This window comes from Chelonoidis abingdonii, chromosome 3 (genome assembly GCF_003597395.2).
Source record: "Chelonoidis abingdonii isolate Lonesome George chromosome 3, CheloAbing_2.0, whole genome shotgun sequence".
NCBI classification, from domain to species: Eukaryota; Metazoa; Chordata; order Testudines; family Testudinidae; genus Chelonoidis; species Chelonoidis abingdonii.
In genome coordinates, this window is record NC_133771.1 from 166,984,594 (window position 1) to 167,005,446 (window position 20,853).

Below are 20,853 nucleotides of genomic sequence, written 5' to 3' on the forward strand. Positions count from 1 at the left end.
GACCTGCCGGCCCACCGAGTGTTGCTAGGGTAAAAGTTTCTCCGACGAACGTGCACGCGGCGCACGCACACCTAACTGGAATGGATGTGAGCAAGCACTCGAAGAAGAATGGGCGTAACTTCACTCACTTTAATGTGAAGTTACACATGTGCCTAAGTGTTTACAGGAGTGAGTCCTGAAACCTTTATCCATGCAGATTTCACATCAGCTAAATAATTGACATACTACTTCTTATTTATACTGAAATTACACTGGGTTATCATCAGTGATCACTTGTAACACAAACAAAACCCACAATTTGGGGACTGTCATAATGGCTATAAAAGCTTTAATATCGACTTAATTTTGTCCAACAATTCCTGAACAAGAATGACCTGACATTCCATAAAAACAGGATAATTCACATTTGATTGTTTCCAGATAAATACACTCACACATGCAAACTCAGTAAAAAATGAACAATCTAATAAATAAAAGGAAGCACTGGAATAGCATATCTGTATTTTTCATGGCACATCTCCAGAATTATCCTATGAGGATATAATATGCAAGTTCTGGGTCAGCCAAGCGAACTGGGAGGAAAGGATTGCATTGTTCTCTCTATATAGTCAAGTTCAAGATAGGACAATGAGGCTTATATGTTATTTTTCAATACTTGCTGCAAGCTATAAACATTTGCTGGTAAAGTAACTGTTGCCAAAGATCAAGTAACATAAGATGGCAGCTGAAACTTGGAAAGAAAAAACAAAATTTAGTCTGGAATACCTTTTTAAAGCATTATGTAAAAACATTATTTACAAAACATTAGCATTGCAGGATTAGGCCCTACTTTGTTGACTGATCAAAAGATATTGCCAAGGTTAGCTAGAGGGCCAGCTCCAGGCCAGTTCAGCAAGCAGGTGCTTGGGGCGGCCAAGGGAAAAGGGCGGCATGTCAGACTCTTTGGTGGCAGGTCCCTTGGTCCCTGTCGGAGGGAAGGACCTGCTGCCGAAGAAGAAAGCAGCGCAATGAAGCTGCTGCTGATTGCAATCGCGTTCGCTTTCCCCCGCCCCCCCCCTTTGCTTGAGGTGGCAAAAACCTTGGAGCCAGCCCTGGTTAGCTGGTACTTGCCAGGTCAGCTGTGTCACTGGCAACATCTCCATTTGTTACTGGGATATCTAGAGGTGTGAAGGTGTGCATTCTGCATGTATGCTACCTACAAGGGCACGCCAGCTTGGCAAATGGATCTGCCTGGTGATGTTGGCTTGTGCTCCTATATTTGGAATCTTTGAAGTTTATGAAAAATAAAAGCATACAGATAGTAAGGAAAGCTTCCTGTAATTGATGTGGGAAGGAAAGGACTTCTCTAATTCTAGTAATTTAAAAATTAGGGGCCTGATCCTGTAGCCAGTCTGCACGTGGAATTTCCATTGAAGATTATGGGAATGCCATGTGCTGAGCAGTTGCAGGATGGCGCCCTAAGTATTAGTAAACCAGATGGTTAAAGTTGTTATAATACACCCAAGATAATTATTGCGTTTAAATGTTAAGCAGCTGGAAACAAGATTTTAAAGATCCCTTCTTCTATTGATGTGCAGGAGATTTATACAGATAGCTCATATTACTGCAAGTAATAGTTTGGCATAGACATCCTACATATCAAGAGTAAAATATATGAAACCTTAAGTTTCCACTTCAACTTAACTTGCAAAATTCCAGAAAATGTACTGCCTAGTTTTGCTACCATTGAATTTAACAAAAGTTTTGCCACTGATTTCAATGAAAACAGAACTGGGGCCCTTAATCAGGCATGAATTTAATAAGTGAACTGTAGCCAACAGAAGAGAGGGTCTAACAAAAACTAAAGGTCAAAAAACACACCCATTTCTTGAGACTAGTTAGAGTGGACACTGACCTGTGCAGTAAGAGATCAAATACCAGCAAAAGAACATAGCAATTGAAAGCAAGGCACATCTAAGCACCTCATGAGATCCAGGAGGTGCTTGAAAAGGAATTACATTTATATATGGTTTAAGCAATAGCATGAGCCATTTAGAAGCAATATTTTTATGAAAACAAGTTTTCGTCCAGAATGTCTAAGCAACTGGCATCTAGTTTAACTATTTTTTAATTAAAAGTACTGTGCATATAGACAGGTAATAATTACAACATCCATTCTTATCAAGTTATAAAGCCAACTAACTAGCTAGCCATACCACCACCTTAATACATGCAATTGTTCTCTCCAACTCACTGCTTGATGATTAAATGCTTAACTACAAATCGAGGTTACAAGAAAAAGATCTCGTCCAAAATGTTTGATCTGCTACAAATATCCTATATAAAATATCTACAGACACTGCTAAAACTTCCATGATCCTAGTACTTAAGTGGTAGTTTGTTTGTTTTTTAAGGGAGAGACGTTTTCATGGCTTACTATATGGTGCTTTTTCTTCAAAGTAGCTTCCTCTTATTCTCCCTTGAAACGGGTTAATTACTTTTTGGCAATCAGGACTTTTAAATAAATAGTACTGAGATAATAAATTCTAGAAGTTCAAGGTATATTTAGAATAAAAGGGTAAATTTTTCAGTAACATTACAAGCTCCACAAAATTATCCTTCAGATGTAGTAAGCTGTCTTCATTTAGTTATCCAAAAATATGTTTCCTTTTTATTTATGACACAAATATGCTGTGCCCTGGACTGATCAATGATGAGTGGCATTTATTTGAAACAGCAGTCTATGTGGACATTCACAGACTAGCACTTCTTAGATAGCATTTAGAATTAGTCCTTTATATTTAAGTGTCACACACAAATAAAATCTAACTTGATATCTTAACTTCAAAATCACTGCCATGACTCCAGAAATCCTACAAAAATTGGGAGTGACTATAGGAAACCACTGTTGTCTTGATTTTGTTAATCTAAATTTCAGCAAGATTAATTTCTCGGCACCACTGGCTGTAACATATTTCACTGCTTATATTGGGAAACTCAGAATTCTAGGCAAGCAAATACCAGCTAAAAAACCAGGGAGGAAATTGGCTGTCTTAAGGTGACTGCCTGATGACACTGATAAAACGACTCGATCAAATAACACAATCTAAAAAAACATGTCTGGTTAAATGCCTATGTCTTGTTTGTTAGGTTAACTGGTGACAGGAATTTTGTTTGGTGAGGGGGAAAGATAATGGACCTCCATCCAGGAAATTAATTGATCATTTCTAAGACCATATATTTTTCATTTTATCTAAGTTAATTTCTACACCAGGTCTCTGAGTTTACAAAAAATTACAGTTGCATTGCAATTTAAAGCATTGTGCTTTCAGCGAGTGAGAAGCTTATACTTTTCAGATGTCTTACTCAAATACATTATGCCTTTTAGTTCAGAATGGACTTAGTAACTGTCAGTTAACGTCCATTATTAGTTGAAACCAGACCTCAATTTCAACGATGTGCACAGTTAACTTCTAACACATGCAAGACCAACTATTAAATTCCCTAAATTCCTGTTGCCTTTATCATTTTGACTCTTTACGGAATGAGAGCAAGGCCCTGTTGACACTGACTATGGAAAAAATATCTACTAGTCTGGGTTGACAGGGACAAAGTGTCTTCTTTCATTCTTTCATGTTCTAAGGTAGAAGTAAATGTTTAATTCAGAACTATGCAATCTGGACTGGATTACTTTTGCTGTTTGCCTAGAAACTGTATTTATGTCCCTTTGATGTCTCTGATGCCACGCTATTCTCTTTTGAGTTCATAGGGCTAAGTGACCCACTGACAGCAAGAGATGTATACAGAACAGAACAAAGATACTGACAGACTGTTTTAAGGGAAATAAAAGTAAGGGGCAAAAATGAAATCCTTGCCTTTTTTGGGAAACAAAATGGTTGGTGTATTATTATGAAAGGAAATACACTGCAGAAGAATAACATGTACCCTTTAGTTCGGAAAGTGTTGGAGCATGGAAATAGGCTTTATCTTTAGTGAAGATCACTTGAGGTGCAAAACCAGAAATTCTGATCTGTAATCTGGCAAAAATTGTTTTTGAACTAGTGCCTGCCCGTGGATTGCTTACTTTGCAGCAAGAAAACAACTTGAAATGCTTTCATCTAGTGGTTAGCTATAACGGACCAGGAGTTTCAAATATATATTGCTCTGCTTAATCCAGATGAAAAAGGTTTTCTTTACTTACCCTCAAATTATCTACACTGCACATTGATTTAATTGCATGCAAGTTCCACAAGTTCTCTCCTTCTGTGGAAGTAAACACCACTCGTGAGTATCGATCACCTGGAAATATAGTAAGAGGGTTTATGAATTTCGCAGGTATGTCTGATATAAGAGACTAAAACAGATTCCCATCATTCAAAAAGTGGATAATTATTTTAACTGTAAGTCTTCAGAACATTTGTCTGAAGGTAGGAAACTACCTTTTTTCCAAGGGAGGAGATGGTCTCCTTACGTGAAAGACTTGATTCCTATAAGAGCTTCAATCTCCCTCAACATCTTAAAGCTGAAAGAATTCTCTAAACTTCAGTCTCCTATCTTAGTCAATTTTATAGTTCAGAAATCCTAATAAATTTCTAGCCACGCTCATTGTCTGTCCTCTGAAATCTGACAAGAAAGAAGGAAAGGTCTCAGCAGCAAACTATTATAGGCCTATCTTAATTTGCAACATATTGGTAGTGGATACATGATATAATCAGAGGCTGCCTTAGTGAAACAATACACTTGGGGATATCACTAATAATTACAAGGACATTTATAAAATGATTTCTTTGCTTTAGGGGCTGGTGACTTCAGTTGAAGTTTCTGGGAAGTCCTTGGGGCCTTTTTTAAAAAAAAAAATAAAAAAATCTGTATTCTGGAAGTTATATAAGTCGAATGCACACAAATACCACCGTAAAAGAAGCTTAATTTATTAGTTAAAAATATTAAGTTACTTTTATTTGAAACAGCTTTCAGCAACAGGGAATAATGTCTTAGTGGCTACCAGAACTTTATACTTAGCTAACCAGGAATGCATATTACACACACACAAATCTTAAGTACCTTGGAGTACAATATGGTACTTTGGGCTTCATATTGCCTGATTTTGTGCAATTTGGGGACAGACATAGAAGACGTCCAATAATTCACAATAATGCACTGTAAGTACAACAGGTAGAACAGATGAAGATACTAAAGCCAGAACAGCGAAAGCCATGCCTTTGTAACTCTAAAGCAGATCTCAAGAAACAAAAGTCTTGTCTTCCAAACTAAAATTTGAATATTTAACATCTTTGTAAAGTCAGTCTTACTATATGGCGCTGAAACTTGTAGACTTAGTAAGGTCTTAATAACTAACCTCCAAGTTTTTCATAAACAACTGCTTTGGACAAATCCTCAGTATCAGATGGCCAACCCTCCTCCCTCTCCCAAAACCCCCCCCAAAACACCCAACCCCTCCTCCCCCACACATCACAAATGAACTCTGGAGGAGGATGCAACAGAAACCTACAGGACAGAAAATTACAGAATGAAAATGGAGATGACTAGAACATACATGGAGGAAAGACTCGAATAACACAACAAAGCTGGTATTGGACTGGAACCCCCAGGGCAGGAAGCAATGAGGGAGGCCAAGGATAACATGGCAATGCACAACATAAGCAGAACTGAACGCTATCTAAATGACATGGGAAGAAGTTAAGAGCAAGAGATCATCAAAGATGGGAGGCAATCGTGAAGGCCCTATGTTCCGCATAGTTTTGTAGTTGAACTTTAAAACATGCACTATTATGAAAAATTATTTCAATAGTCATCAGATTAAAAATCTTATTTTAACAAACGAAAACAGCCAGATCTTCCCCAACTGTCAATGAGCAGAGAAGACAAAAAAAAAAAAAAAAAAAAAACAGCCTGAGGTACACCATACAGAATTGCCACGGAAGATGGAACAGGCTTTTCTAAGGCCTGGTCTACATGGGGTGGGAAATCGATCTAAGTTACGTAACGTCAGCTACATGAATAACGTAGCTGAAGTCGACGTACTTATATCAACTTACTGTGGTGTCTTCACCATGGTGAGTCGACTGCTGCCGCTCCCCCGTCGACTCTGCTTGTGCCTCTCGCCAAGCTGGAGTACAGGAGTCAATGGGAGAGCGCTCGGGGGTTGATTTATCTCATCTACACTAGACACAATAAATTGACCCCCGCTGGATCCATCACTGCCCGCCGATCCAGCAGGTAGTGAAGACATAGCCTAAGTGTTTTAGGAGTAGTGAGCCGTAACCTCCCAAATCCTGGTGATCCTGAAGACACACAGGCAGAGAACTCAAGGAACAAAGAAGGCAAAGGGGTCCAAGATGAGAGAGCTTCCTTGTTGCCATTGCCTGAGTCCCCTGGGATGGTGTAAATGCTAGCATGGATGGGACTGTAGGAGTTAATGCTGCTTCAAGCAGTATTAATTCACAAGTGGATTTCAAGATAGATCCTTCCACATTTGCCCTTGCTCAGGAGAAATCTGCTTGGTCTCAATTATCTCCACTCATGGAAAGAGAAAGGATGATCTGGGCCAAATTTTCTTACCTTTGTTAGAAGACAGACCTTATATTATTAAAAAAGAGAATTTTATAAAATCTGCTTTGGTATTTACTTTGCCTCTCTCTCATTCTGACAATAGAAACAAATTAGTCACTTTCTAGTCAATTCACATTCATGTTCTCATGCAGTGTTACTAACATCTATACAGCAGTAGGCCCCAGAGGCTCCAGACCAAGACTGGGGCCCATGGGTAAGTACTGTGTGCACACATACCAAGACATGGTTCCTGTCCAAAAAGTGCTTACTGTCACAAAGCTGAAATATGTGGCTGGTTAAATATGAAGAGGAATGTTTATTTGTTTTAAATAGCCTTCCCCTTGGGTATTTTAAATTTCATGGAAATGATTCCATTGGTCTTAGGTTTTATAAAGGCTTGATTTTCTAAAACCTAAATTTTGGGCCAGATTTGACCTCACAGATGTCCTTTAAAAATAGTGTTGCAAGAAGAATATATAAGGAAAAGTGAATTTCTGTTTTTAGATTTAAGCTAATGTATGGCTAAGGCATTACTAATGTCTTAATGTACATTAAGTGCTACTTCTGTACTAATGTATTTTAAGGTACTAATGTTTAGGACTGTCAACAACTAAAATCAAAACCTTTTGAAGAAATGCTCTATAAGAAAAGATGAGGAGTAGTGCTCGGTGGGAACTGCTGGTGGAGTTTAAAATGTGATTTAGTCTAAATTTCTCAGAGCCTTATGCAAAGAGGAAGAAGGTGCAAATCATAAATATAGGGAGCAAGACCTCTTTTTTCTAATAGTGAGACATTTCCTGTGAATATTCCCACAGTATTCAGATTTACTGTTAACACCATTCCACTCACTTGGAATATCGCAGAAAAAGCTGTCTTTGTGGAAATTCCAATCTGCTTGCCTTTTCTCTCTCTCATAGTGATCATCTGACCATCTGTCATCCTGATGACTAAAATAGAGGAAACATTTTTATCTTATTTGAACACAGAATATAAGATTCTTAAAAGGAGTTTCCTAACAACTTACACATTTTACTAGCTTTGGCCAGAGAAACGATACAAGTGCTCATATGACTTCAACATTCAATAACTCAAATATTCATGATGCTTTTATTCTACTAGGGACCTTAAAGCATATTATCTTTATTTTAACACTGAAAAATTCTTGTAGTTCAAAGTGAAAAACACAAGACATTTTCAATTGTTACACTATATCATAGGATAAGTTTTATCAAACCCTCTCTTCAGTCTAGTTCCATACATGAGGCCTAAGGAATATTTGGGGGGAGGAAGAGGGTTTGTCTGATCCAATGTCCCTTCAAGTCCATGGGAGTGTACACATTGACTTCTGGGGGCGTTGGAGTAGGCTCTATTGCAGAAAGCTGAGACAATAAGATGATTAAAAAATTCTTACCTTTTAGCCTGTTCATCTGCATATTTAAAAGGATAATTTGCCAATGTTGCTTTGTACCCTGTGTTTTTCACCATATTATTCCATGTGACTAATCTCTGGCCTATTGCAGTCCCTCTTGGCTCGAAACCCTAAGGCAGAACATTACAGAATTTTATTAGTACATTTCATTCCGTTGCTTTAAAAGAAGAATGGAAAACATGAACATCAAAGTGACAGACAACTATAATTAGAAAGTTCAATTACTCCAGACATCTAGTTTAGAGGTGAATTGCTTTATAACAGGATGTTTTCACACAATAATGACCAATTGCATACGTCTTACAGGGTGGTTATAAATTCTGATTTATGTTATACATCGTCAGTCAGAAATAGTGATTGTCTATACTGCCTGCCCAATCAGTAAATGGCTCTTGATATTTTCAGCGGATAAACAGTTTGCGCTAACTTATCTCAATTACAGAATATTTTGCAGCTTGAGTAATTATCTCTGTTGTTATCTCTACATGTCTCTTGTCTTTTTTCCATTCCCAGAAGAATAACTCAAAGCCTAAGAACCATTTAAAAGAAAAAAATGTCTTGACTAATGCAATTTAAAGGACTGCTAACTGTTTCAAGAAATACGAGTTTACTGAATTCCATTTTTTTTGTACAGCGGAATGGTATTATAGTATCAATACAACAGTAACTTTGTAGTACTTTAGGGTAGTCAAGTAAAACTTTTTCCATGACAGTTCTAAATACATGGTTGAGCTGGTTCAGAACAAATAAGAACTGATGGCAGTCTTTATCAGATAAAGATTCCTTATCAGATAAAGATTCCTTTCAGATCTTCAATATGGATAGGACTCCATCACTCAAAGGTTCTTAGGTTCCCTCTTCCTTTAATAGATCCTGGCACCCCACTCCAAAACCTAATTTAGAATGTATGATCTCCAGGACGGAGAACCTGTCTTCTGTGATTATGTTCTAATGCACGGATTAAATTCGCAACAATATTAAATGCATAGAAATTCATTTGTGGAACATGTATAAGTTTTGGATAGTTGTCTGCTGGGTACTAGAATTGAATTCTAGTGCATAACAGACGCTGATGTGCAACCACCTCTTTGTATTTCTCTTAACTCTTTTGGTGTCTTGATCTAATAGGACATTTGCATTAGAAGAAATACCAGGAACTCTACGATCTACTACTCTCTTCCATAGGATTCATTAGATAAGTCTCACATCTGTTAGCCTTGCTAATATAAGAACTTCTCTCTCAAAATATACTCAGAACAACCCAAATAGATTTATGTTGACAGAAAATTGTCATTTTTATGAACAAAATCTGAAAAATTCAGCAACTCCTCAGCCCTTGTGAAAATATAGCTGGGTCTTGACTGCAAAGTTCATATCCAAATACCCCAGAAGCTGAGGTGTGCTCAGAATTGGGGTTTTGGTTTGGGCACATCTGTATTGGAAAGCAATGTAACAAGTTCTCTAAATACCACTTATATTACCTGTTTACTGTTATTGTTGGGGGAAATAGTACAGCAGAGAAAATTATCTGACAGTACAGGAAACAGTTGCTAGCTTACCAGCAAAGGATCAGAGAAGTCTGGAAGATCTGGAACTAATATGCCGACCAATGCACACACCACTATTAACACAGTACACATGCCTAGAACCACCACAGGCCAGTCGGCTATCAGGGCTGCATAACTATAAGGAAAGAAAAAAAAATCTTAGCAAGGAAAGAGGAATTTGAAAACAAAAGAAGGCAAGAACAGAATTATCACACACCTATCTCCTTATGGAATAAGACCCATCTAAAGCATGGTACTATTTTTTTTACACCTAAATGGAGGCTTTAGACCTTTGCCAGGTATCTATGTGAGATCCAGTTTAATCTCATTTTCATTTTTTTTTAATTGAAGTGAGAAACAGACCAAAAAAAGATGATGTTAATCTCCAGCAAATCCCTCTCCTCTTGAAACTTTATTTGGGTTCTTGTTGGAAAAAGTCTTTTTCACCAGTCCATTGGTATTTCTTTCAAGATTGTTATAAAAATATAGATTTCAGTTTAGCATTTTTTGTGTGCTGCTACTGCCTAAGACGATTATTTCTGACTTACTCAAAAATAGATTTCTTTGGTTTACAGGTCAGGTAATGATAATTGCTACTTTTACTCAATCTATTCTGGCAACTATGGATAAAGCACAATTAACGTCATTTTAAGTCAAATTGCTTCATAAGACCAAGTATGCATTATTGATTTTTATACTACTTTCTCAACTTTACAGTTCTGGTTTGGTCAGAATGTTTTCCCTGATCCATACTACAGAAGAAAATAAGTGATTTGCATAAGCCAGAAGAACCATATGCTTTGTAACTTAAATCTACAATTTAAAAAAAGTTACTCAGAGCCTATTATGATAGTCCACAGAATTTGCTGCAAGTTCCAGGGTGAAAATAAACTGCAATACCCACACATATACTCAGATTCTTGAAGCAAAGAAGCTTTTACACATGCATAATTAAATATTTATCTCAATAAGAGGTTCTTGTTAAATTGACAAAAAGTGTGCAATAAAAAAAGCAAGAAAATGAAACCCAGAAGTACGAAGTTCACTATAATTAGTCTTAAATCAGTCACTTGAAATCAAGGTCCTGGAGTTCCAAGGACAACTTTACAGAAAGGTTATGCTGTCTAATCTTCAGAACAGAGGGGACAAAGTCCGCTGAGGTTTGTGATGCATTTTGAGAAAACATTTGAGTATGAATCATAGCATATTGATAGTAGTTATACACATGTAAATATTGATCAGGACAATTTATATTCTACTTCCTCCTCAATCTCCATGCAGACTAAAAGAAAGGTTAGTTTATATTACAGCTCTCTCTATACCTACTTTCACTACCCCGAGAGACTGTTGTTCTTTTGAAAATCAGACCAGCACAACATCTATATGTTCTTACCTGGACCCAGTTACCCTCTGTCCAGAGATTTTCTGTCCTATTGCTAAAACAAGATCTAACTCCCCTTTTTATCCAAAGGCAACAGGACAGCCACTCTGGCAACAGTTTACCATTTCTCTATAATAAATCCAATAGTATTCAACAATGCTGTTACTGACTGGCTTGGGAGTCCTCTGCAGTGTGCCTCAGCCTGAAAAATCTTCACTCCAGCAATGAGAAAGGGGTATGTTCTATAGGGTTCAGCACAGATTTGGGAAGATTCAAGTGCTATTGTGGCTTTGCCTCAGTTTCTCGATAGATAAATGTGGAATAATTTTTACCAATCTCACACAGGAATTCTCAAGCTTATTTAGTGAAAGTTTCTAAATCTGTTTGAAGTGCAATTTGTTATTAAAAAACCATAAATGTACAATTTGCCCAAGTCCAACTGCGCAAAGTTTAAGGGAGAGGGAGTAGATGACTTAATAACATTTTTCTATTTACAGGATTCAATATTTCTATATACACCGGATTCTACATTGACTAGTTAAATGTTTGTCGAGAGCTCTGAAGACTTGAAAGTTATTTTTCACCATTGTGTAGCTACTGCAAGAATGATCCCTTTACCCTGTTATGTGTGTGATTCCATTCTCTGCTGAGCAGCTTGCTCTCATCTCAGTTGAGCAGAACTCTACAATCTATAACTAACACTAAAGAAAGTTGTGGTCTATGTGACCTGTTTGAGGACTTTAATAAACCTTATATAGGAAACATCACCAGGTCTTTACTCTTGTAAATTGTCTTATTTTCTTTATGTCACTGTAGTGGGAAGATCTGATGACCAGCAAGCCTAGTGGCTAGGTCTCGGCCTTATGGTTTCTGCTGGCCTAGTCATCCCAGAGGGAGCCCCAGTTGTGGTCTCAGTCACCCCCTTGTGCTCTGATTGGTCCCCCACTTGAGGAGCAGGAGAAGGGGTGCAAAGTAGGGAACCCAGGCCCACCTACTTCACCGGGTCCCAAACCAGGGCCTTAGAGGTTATCCAAGTGTCCAGCCCAGTTACTGAACTACCCCAAATTATGTGTTCTCTGAGCTCGCTTCCTAACATCTGGAGCTCCTTAGTTTGGGGCATGATCATAGGCTAGGCAGACTTTCCTCAGTCTCTTACTGTCCTGTTCAGTTAGTTAACATCTGTTAGAGCTTTCAACTTCCAAAGAAAGGGCGTGAATCCAAGTCCCTGTTGCTAGAGCAGCCTTCACAAAGCTGTTGCTACTCTTGATACAACTCTCAGCATCAGCCTGGCTTCCTGGTGTCACATGTAGGGCCGCCCAGAGGATTCAAGGGGCCTGGGGCAAAGCAATTTTGGGGGCCCCTTGCATAAAAAATGTTAAAGCAGCAAAGAAACCTGTGGCACCTTATAGACTAACAGGATTCTTTGCTGCTTTTACAGATCCAGACTAACACGGCTACCCCTCTGATACATAAAAAAAGTTGCAATGCTATAGAATACTATATTCTCATGGGGGGCTTGCCCCACTTTCCCCTACCACCAGCCCCGGGTGGTCCTGGTCACATGCACTCATTTCCCCCTTCTCCTAGCAGTGGGGTCCTTTAAAAAGTGTTCCTGGACTGAGAACGTGCTATGCAAGTTGCACTTGTTAAGGGGCGGGGGCCTCTCTAGCCCAGCATTGCTCCACTCCCCACCCTGGTTCAGTGTTGGTCTCATCACAGTCATACACTGGATATTTGCATCAGCAATGATCACTGCAGCCAGAATAGCAAAAGCATCCATTTGAACTATGTGACAACATTTGTTTCTATATGTAAGCAGAGTCAGGATGAGCTCTACCCTGACATATGGAGGTGAATTATGGGGAGTGTGGAAAGAATTTCAGGGAGTGTGGAAAGGAATTTCAGGTGTTTGCACTGGCACACCCACCCTCCCTAGGATGGTTATTTTGACAGCTCTGGGATCCTCAATGTCTTTGTTATTGGGGCAGGAGGAATAAAGTGTTGTCACCCTGATTATGTGAATGAGGAACTATGAGACTGCTTTATGACAAAGTCTCAACATCAACTAAGTAACACTTGCTAGACAAGGGACATGGGTGCCAAAACCCAGTGAATTGGGAGAGGCTGGGGACTGGTGTGTGTACCTGATGGTATGGGCCCTTTTGAGGGCCTGGAATACCAACTGCACCTCTGCCTCTCTCCACTGTTCAAGAGCAGAGCTAATTTTGATTCCATTAGGAGTCCATCTAGAGGCTGCTGAGCTGAATTCACTTTGGCCCAATGGTGCACCAGCACTGGGGCTCCCCTACTACAAGGTGAAATCACTAAGAGCTGAAATCACTAAAAGAGCTAAACTTTCTGAGCTGAGATCACTGAGTGCTGTGTTAACTAGTGGGGGAGCCTGAAGATCTATTGCTAAGCGGCTGGCAGAGCGGAGCAGTTTGCAGCATGTTGGAACAGCCCAGGGAACAGTGAGCAGAGCAGAGCGGAGTGGAGTGGTTTGCGGGGACGGCTGGAGCAGGTCGGCTGGAGGAGTGGCACAGAGTGAGTGGAGTGGAGTCGGTCGTGGTGAAGGCTGCAACAGAACTCCACGGAAAGGCAGAGCAGTTGGCCCCGGCCCACATAAGGTGCCTCTTAACACCCTGTGTGGCCGCCCCTCATTTCCACCCAGGCTGGGGGGGTAAAACTCTGCAGATAAACTTTTGAACTCTGGAGTGGCGCTGACCAGGGACAGAGACTTTTGGGTTGTTGGACTCTGGGGTGATTGGACTTAAGACCCTAAGGGGAAAAGGACACTGCCAAAACTTACTTGGAGGGTCTTTTGCTCATGGTTTACGTTATGAATCCTGTTTGCGGTGTTTCCCCAATATGATGCCACATTGTTTCCCTCCTTTATTAAAAGGATTTTGCTACACTCAGACTCTGTGCTTGCGAGAGGGGAAGTATTGCCTCCTAGAGGCGCCGTGGGGGGGTGGTATATAATTGTCCCAGGTCACTGGGTGGGGACTCGAGCCAGTTTTACATTACGTTATTGAAACGGAACCCCTGGATACTGAACCCGGCCCTTGTTGCTGCCAATTCAGAGGGGCAGAAGGGTTACATATATAATTTGCAATCCTTGTTGGTTTTCAACACTCTGATGCATTTTGTTAGTTAGCCTGTTATTGTGCTTTTTAGTACCTTGAGCATGCAAACTGAAAATGCAAAAAAATGGCATGAGTATGTGTATCAAGTAGATTCACAATAATTTTAAGTAGCCTCTGACAAAACTGGAAATATCATTCCCTTTCCAGCCAGTACACATTTTTGAGATACAGTAACTAATTCTCTTTTCTCAACTTCAAATTTTCAGATTTTGTTTGTCTGAGCTTCATTTAGTACCACTGACGACACTGGCATAAAGCAAGAAATCTCTCCAAGTGATTTGTCCATAAACAACTGAGATCCTAAGTTGTTATCCAAAAGGAAAAGTTGGTCTCTCCACTTCTACTTATTTCGTAGCCATTGTGTGGGAGGTGGGAGTTTTAAAATTAAACTGTAGTACTTCCCCTAAAAGGCAAGGTGTGGATTTGACCTGAATTTTAAAAATGTGGGTGCATTGACCTGAAGATGAAAATGACTAGCCTCAGACCTCTGCCCCCAATTCAGAAAAGCAATTAAGCATCTGCTTAAATCCACTCCTATTCAAGAAAGAACTCAAATTTTAAAACAGCATGCTTAAAGTTAAAGACGTGTTTAAGAGCTTTCCTGAATCAAGGCCTCAGTTTCCTGCTTTACACCAGCTGATTAAACCCACCAATACATTGGTGCAACTGGCTGCGAAGAGTCAGAGGACTGGGTCAGACTGGTAAGCAAGTCATTTCTTCGGCCACTCAGTAGTCCGAATCAAGTGGAAGTTCCCACTAGCTACAAAATTCATAGCTGCCTGAAATTTATTTTATGCCAAAACATCTGCTGCATTCAATCTAGTCTGTTTCCTACACTTCTTTGTGGTATGTTGCTACGTTTTCCTAATCTACCCAATCTATATAGTTGTGATTCTTTACTTGCCTCACTGCACTTCTAATGAACTGGGAAATCATGTCTGCATACTAAGCAATAAAATAATGCTTAGGAGTTCCCCCTTTGTGAATCTGTATCTCCGTGTATAATAAGAAAAACCTGACTCATCATAATCTGGTTGCACACAAAAAGATATATACAACTTTTCAAAACGTCTAGTAGTTGTATATTTAAGAGGTTTTCATTGTTTCATGTACAGTGGAAATGTATTTGATTGGATTTATATGCAGTATATTCACTGAACAGATCTATTATTTACTGAGGGAAATTCTTGCATGTGGATTATTCCTTTAACATGTGTTCATTTGAAATGGTATCTAATATTTCAGGTGCAAGCACAATTTTGGGTAGGTCATTCTACTTTCTTCCATTAAATATACAGAGCCTGTAACCATGCTGAATTTGTGTTTAAGGATAGGAAAGATTATTGCAATGCCCTCTCCTGAGCTCTTTAAACCAAAGTGTTTTATAATTATTGGTGTTGGACCAGGGAGTTTCTGGGGGTACACTCAGGAGCAGGACTGTGGTCAGCTTTGTGTGTGCGTGCGCGCACACACACACTATTTGTGAAGAAAATAAAATTAAAAAAGAATCAGAAGACAACACGGGATATTTGTCCAATTAGTATTATTCTTTCATCTGTTTCTAGAAGGAAACCTAGTCATATGCACAACAGCTAATTTTACAATACACTAACACCTGTGCACGAGACATGGTTTTTCTTAACACATGAAAGAACATGCACAAGATTTGTAAGTGCTTATACGGTACCTTACCTTTTTGGTAATTTGAATGGTCTGGCAGGTCTGGAAAAAAAAAAAAAATTATTGAACATAGACAAAATGCACTAATACTTGTGCACTAATATTTTTTCCCTGTGCAGTTCCAGGGAAGAAAATATTTTAAATTGGCATATTCTAGCCTGGCATTATTCAGAAAAATGGAACCCCCAAAGGTACCCAAATAAAACCTATTTCAACTGCTAATGTTGTTGCTTCTTTATTAGAAATCTAGCTCTGCCAAAGTTATTCTGAATAGCAAGAGAGAATAGGCACAAATGTATTGTTGGTAATACTTGCTCTTCTTCAAAACTGATCTTATTTCATGGAGTAATAATCTTCAGTATACACTTCATATTTTAAAAAATTGTAATTAAGATGACCAAAAAGTGGTCTCTAGGGGGGAAACCATAAATCTACTTAAAGATTCAATATCTATGGATATAACAAACAGATGTCCTGAAGATGTAACTAAAACCACAGTTTCAGGTAAAGCATGAACTTGGTTTACTTTCAATAGTCATCTTTAATACTGTTTTCTATATTCCGCAGATAGAAGACACTAACCAAGAGACCATTTTTCACAAAAAATTCTCAGTTCTCTGACAGAGTACAGATTTGCTAATTCCCATACCACTGCATTAATGGCTCAAAATTTACGAGGGCTTCTGAGATTCATAGACTCTAGGACTGGAAGGGACCTCAAGAGGTCATCGAGTCCAGTCCCCTGCCCTCATGGCAGGACCAAATACTGTCTAGACCATCCCTGATAGACATTTATCTAACCTACTCTTAAATATCTCCAGAGATGGAGATTCCACAACCTCCCTAGGCAATTTATTCCAGTGTTTAACTACCCTGACAGTTAGGAACTTTTTCCTAATGTCCAACCTAAATCTCCCTGAAGCTACTAAAATAAATTCCAGAAACAACTAAAAAAAATCAATTTGTCTAAAAATAAGATACATTGTCCCTGCAAAAGATACGAAGTGAAATCCTGGCTCAGGGGAATGAACTGTACCATTATTAGCATCTTTGTACAGGTAAAATTGTGTCCACACTAGGGTGTTGTACTGCTTTAACTATATATGTTACTAAACCAAAATAGTTATGGTGACAAAAAACATAGAAAGAAAAACCACCCGTATATAAAACAGTCCTTAAAAAGTTAGGACTCTTTTAGGCAAAGCAGAAAGCATCATCTTATGTAGAATAACTCAACATATCACTTTACACATATGCTGACCAGCACAGCTGTGATAAGAAAGGAATAATCAAAAATATGTTTTTCAAGCAATACTCTAATTCAAAGCATCAAATAAGCTACACATTAGCATACCTATTACTGAGCATCACCAATGACACACTCCTTACATCAGCTGTGAAGATGAAAGAACAGATAAGGCTAGGCAAACTAAACCTAGTTTCTAATCCATCTTTTAAGCATCATGGTTAAGTGCTTGTGGTCTGTGTCAAATGATACAGAGAATAATTACAACTCTTAACTATTTAATTCCTGATAAATAGATGAATATAAAGATTAAATTAAAATGACATAGCATTTTTAATGTAACTGTACTTTAGAAATGCAAAGGAATCACAAGAAAACAAACATTTTCAGTTTATAACCAAAATAGGATGAAAAGGCATAAGTCCTTAAAAAACAAAAACAAAACTAAGCCTAGTAGACAGTTATGTTTTACTGTAGGTTGCCCTCAGCTTTTAGAATATTAAATAAAGCATTTATTCTCCTACTGTTATGCTATAGAAACTGATATTTTGATTAAACCCAAACTGATGACTTCAAGAAGTTGAACACATATTTGTAAATAAACATGGAACTCATCACTATTGATGGAGCAGGTGCTCGTAATTCCCAGAATTTATAGGGAAAACGGAAAGTCTCATTGCATTTGGTGCTGAACAAATTGGGAAACTTGAGGTAATGGAAGACTTGAAAAATCCATCTGCCACTGGAGGGTAAGCAGCTTTTCCTGACGCACAGAAGAACCTATGCCAAATTCTGCAGAATTTTAGTTTTCCTTTGACTTAATTAAACAAAGAGTTTCTATCCCTTGTTCTTGCGAAGATTAAATGCATGTCACATTTGAAAGGTTAACAATGCAGTGTTGTCTTGCTGGGTCTGGAGAGAGACAGAGGACTGCAATACCCCTCTGCTGCTGCTGGTCCTGCTCCTCAGAGTTCTATGATTTAACAGAGTGAAAACAGACTTGATAGCTGTTAGTTTTTACTGCTCCTATTCTGAAAACTGAGGGCAACCATAAACTGACATCCCATCAATTGTAGTACTGCTTGAGAAAGCTATGAGCAGCAGTGGAAACAGACAGCAGAGCTATTAACTGGGATATAAATGGGGGGAATATAGATTAGCAAACACTGCTTTGTGTTAGCAGCCAGGAAGCTGGAGGGAAGTGGTAGAATGGCAGAATGCCCAGTGCCCAGCTACAACAGCCAGGAAGCTGAGGAGGCATTGTGGAGCCCCTTACCTATGCAGAAGATAGGAAGCTTTGGGATGGGAAGGAGAAGAGAGAGAATGTGCCTTCCCATCAACAGCCAAAGGGGGCTGGTAACTGGCACATTTGAAACCTTCCTTTTAGCTGGAGGGTGATATGAAAGATGGAATCTCTTAAGTGGGATTTAGGAATCCATAAGCAAGATATAGTAGGAATCTCATCACCCTTCCCCACTTCTGTGAGTAGAGGGATTGGACTTCTCACCATGGTACTACCTCTGGACAGTGGGGCCTTCCCACCTTTCACAATGGACTCTGGAAAGTAGATTAAGTTCTCTGGCAAATAGGTGCCTGCAAAAAATTTTTAAGCCTTGATGTAACAACCTTGATCTAGATTCAAAACTCCCAGCCTATACGGTAAACTCTGTCAGGCAATCACTTGTCCTTTACTGTCTCTGAAAAGCATGACACGCTTATAAATCTCTATACAAATGTTAGAAGAAAAAAAACATCTCCACGGACGAAGTTAAGATAGGGTATTATTTTTCCACCTACATTAGACACCTACTTAGAACATCAATTTTACGTATAGGTTTCTCTGTCGTGTTCATCATTGTAGCATGTAAGCATCACACGAACAGTAAACCTGCACTTATTCTCACAACATCCATAGGGAAGGATTATAATTCCCTATTTACAGATCAGAAACTCAAACAGAGATTAAGGTCAAAATTATCACACGGTCCACTAACTTTGGGTGTCCAGTGTGAGAAACTTAAAACAGAGATGCTGAAAATTCTCAACTTCAGATGAGGTCAATGAAGTTACCTCTGAAAACATAATCAAATTAGAAAGCCAAAGTTTGTAGCATCTAAAACTAGTGGACTCTCTCAAAATGTTATGCCTAAGTGACTTGCCCAAGATCACACAGGAATTCTGTTGCAGAGTTAGGAACAGATCCCAGATTTACTCATTCCCAGTATAAGACCATCCTTCCTCTTTCAGCCCAGTTGGCAGATAGCTGGTTTTTAGAAGTCAGTGTGGCTGAGTGCTCTGAATGTGGTAAGGACAAAGTTCTGCAGACCACTCTCAAGGTATCACCAATATATGGAGAGGTTTCTACCCAAAATTATTTGAATCAGCTTTGAGTAGCAATAAGACCATGTATGAAAAGGCATGTATGAAAAGAAATGTTCACATAAACCAACAAGCTTTTGGATTACCTCAAAGCCAAAAGGCTTATAAACAAGAATAAACAAAGGACAAATTAGCTAGAAAGCTATAATTAAGTGCTCAAGAATTTTTCAGAATGACAGCCACTCTCAATTTAAGATATCATTCATATAACTATACAAATTATGAACCTCAACCTTCATTCATGTAATAAAAAAGGTCAAAGCTCTGATGGCATGATCAACTCTTGAGTAGAGGACTGAAGGAAGAAAAAGGAAAGATTTTTGAAATCTGACTGTACACTCAGGTTGAAGTACAAGAGGGAGGTGGATATCTACACTCTTAGTTTTAGTACATTGACCCAATGACCAACCGATTTCTAGCCTTTAGAAATAAAAGATTTGCATTCCAATGCACGTTCTTTCACCTGTGAAAATGAATTTCATTCTCTAATCTGGACATTACTACAAATAACTGAACCGCCACATTATTTGGCACATGTGGCAGCATATAACCCAGAGAGATCAGTCTCATACTGGAATGGTATGGGCTGTTGCAAGCAGATTTGTGATGTGTTGGCAAGGTTATGTAGAGAAGTTTGCCAAGCACATGCCTGACTCGCATCAATTCCAATAGCCTTCACTTTAATCAGTAGATAATTAAACCATAAAAAAGAAAGATTAAGTAAGTGGCGGCTCTATAGAGACAAATACTCTCCTCTCCACAAAACTGGCTTTCCACTGAGGTACTCCAGAGACCAGAACACTCCCCTTTCCCCAACCCTCCATTCACCTCAGGCTGCAGAGCCGCTCCAGTAGTTTCCATGGCAGCTATCCCCTCTCCTCAACCCTTAACTGGTTCATCTGGGTATCATGGCCACACCTGTACTCCTGTCCCCAAAATACCCGCAGAAGGTGGTCTGGTTGGAACAATGTATTTCTGAAGTATGCTGTCACACCTTCCCAGCAAAACTGCAACAGCATCTGCTGCCTGCTCAGTCAGACAAGGCTGGATAGGGAACTGTGTTCATTTTGCACAATTATGGCTCACTGAATATTTCCATTAAAAGTCTATAATGAGGAGTCTTTGTACAAAATGTTTTTCCCAGGCAAAAACCTCATTTTCTTTTATATGGAAAAAAACAAAAACAAAAACACCGCCCCCTCCAACTTCAATATCTTTGTGAAACCAAAACCCCTCAAACCCACATTTCCCTTCTGCTTCCTCTCTGCACAAAGTATATTCAGTGCTGAACAAATGAGGATGATTAAGTTCTTCAAGTCTGGGAAGGTTAAAGGTCACACCTGCTATCAAATTTTTTTTCAAAAGGCACGCATAAAAAAAATTCTGTGTACACCAGAATGAATTCCAACAGTGTAACCAATACCTTGCAGCTGTTACAATATCTTTATTACACTAGTCAGTAGGAAAAGTTATCCCCACAAACTTCACTAACAAAT

The 20,853-nt window shown here is 38.9% G+C and overlaps 1 protein-coding gene across 10 annotated transcripts in view; it reads right to left on the bottom strand.

Moving 5' to 3' along the window:
- DISP1 (dispatched RND transporter family member 1) overlaps positions 1–20,853 on the bottom strand; it is a 203,851-nt gene that overhangs the window by 5,511 nt on the left and 177,487 nt on the right. For all 10 annotated transcript variants that reach the window (XM_075064313.1, XM_075064308.1, XM_075064310.1 and 7 more), the window contains 5 exons: positions 15,745–15,774; positions 9,538–9,661; positions 7,961–8,088; positions 7,399–7,496; positions 4,181–4,278 (listed from right to left, as the gene is read on the bottom strand). In XM_075064313.1, the coding sequence (XP_074920414.1) occupies positions 4,181–4,278; positions 7,399–7,496; positions 7,961–8,088; positions 9,538–9,661; positions 15,745–15,774 (478 nt within the window). The remainder of the gene's footprint in view (positions 1–4,180; positions 4,279–7,398; positions 7,497–7,960; positions 8,089–9,537; positions 9,662–15,744; positions 15,775–20,853) is intronic.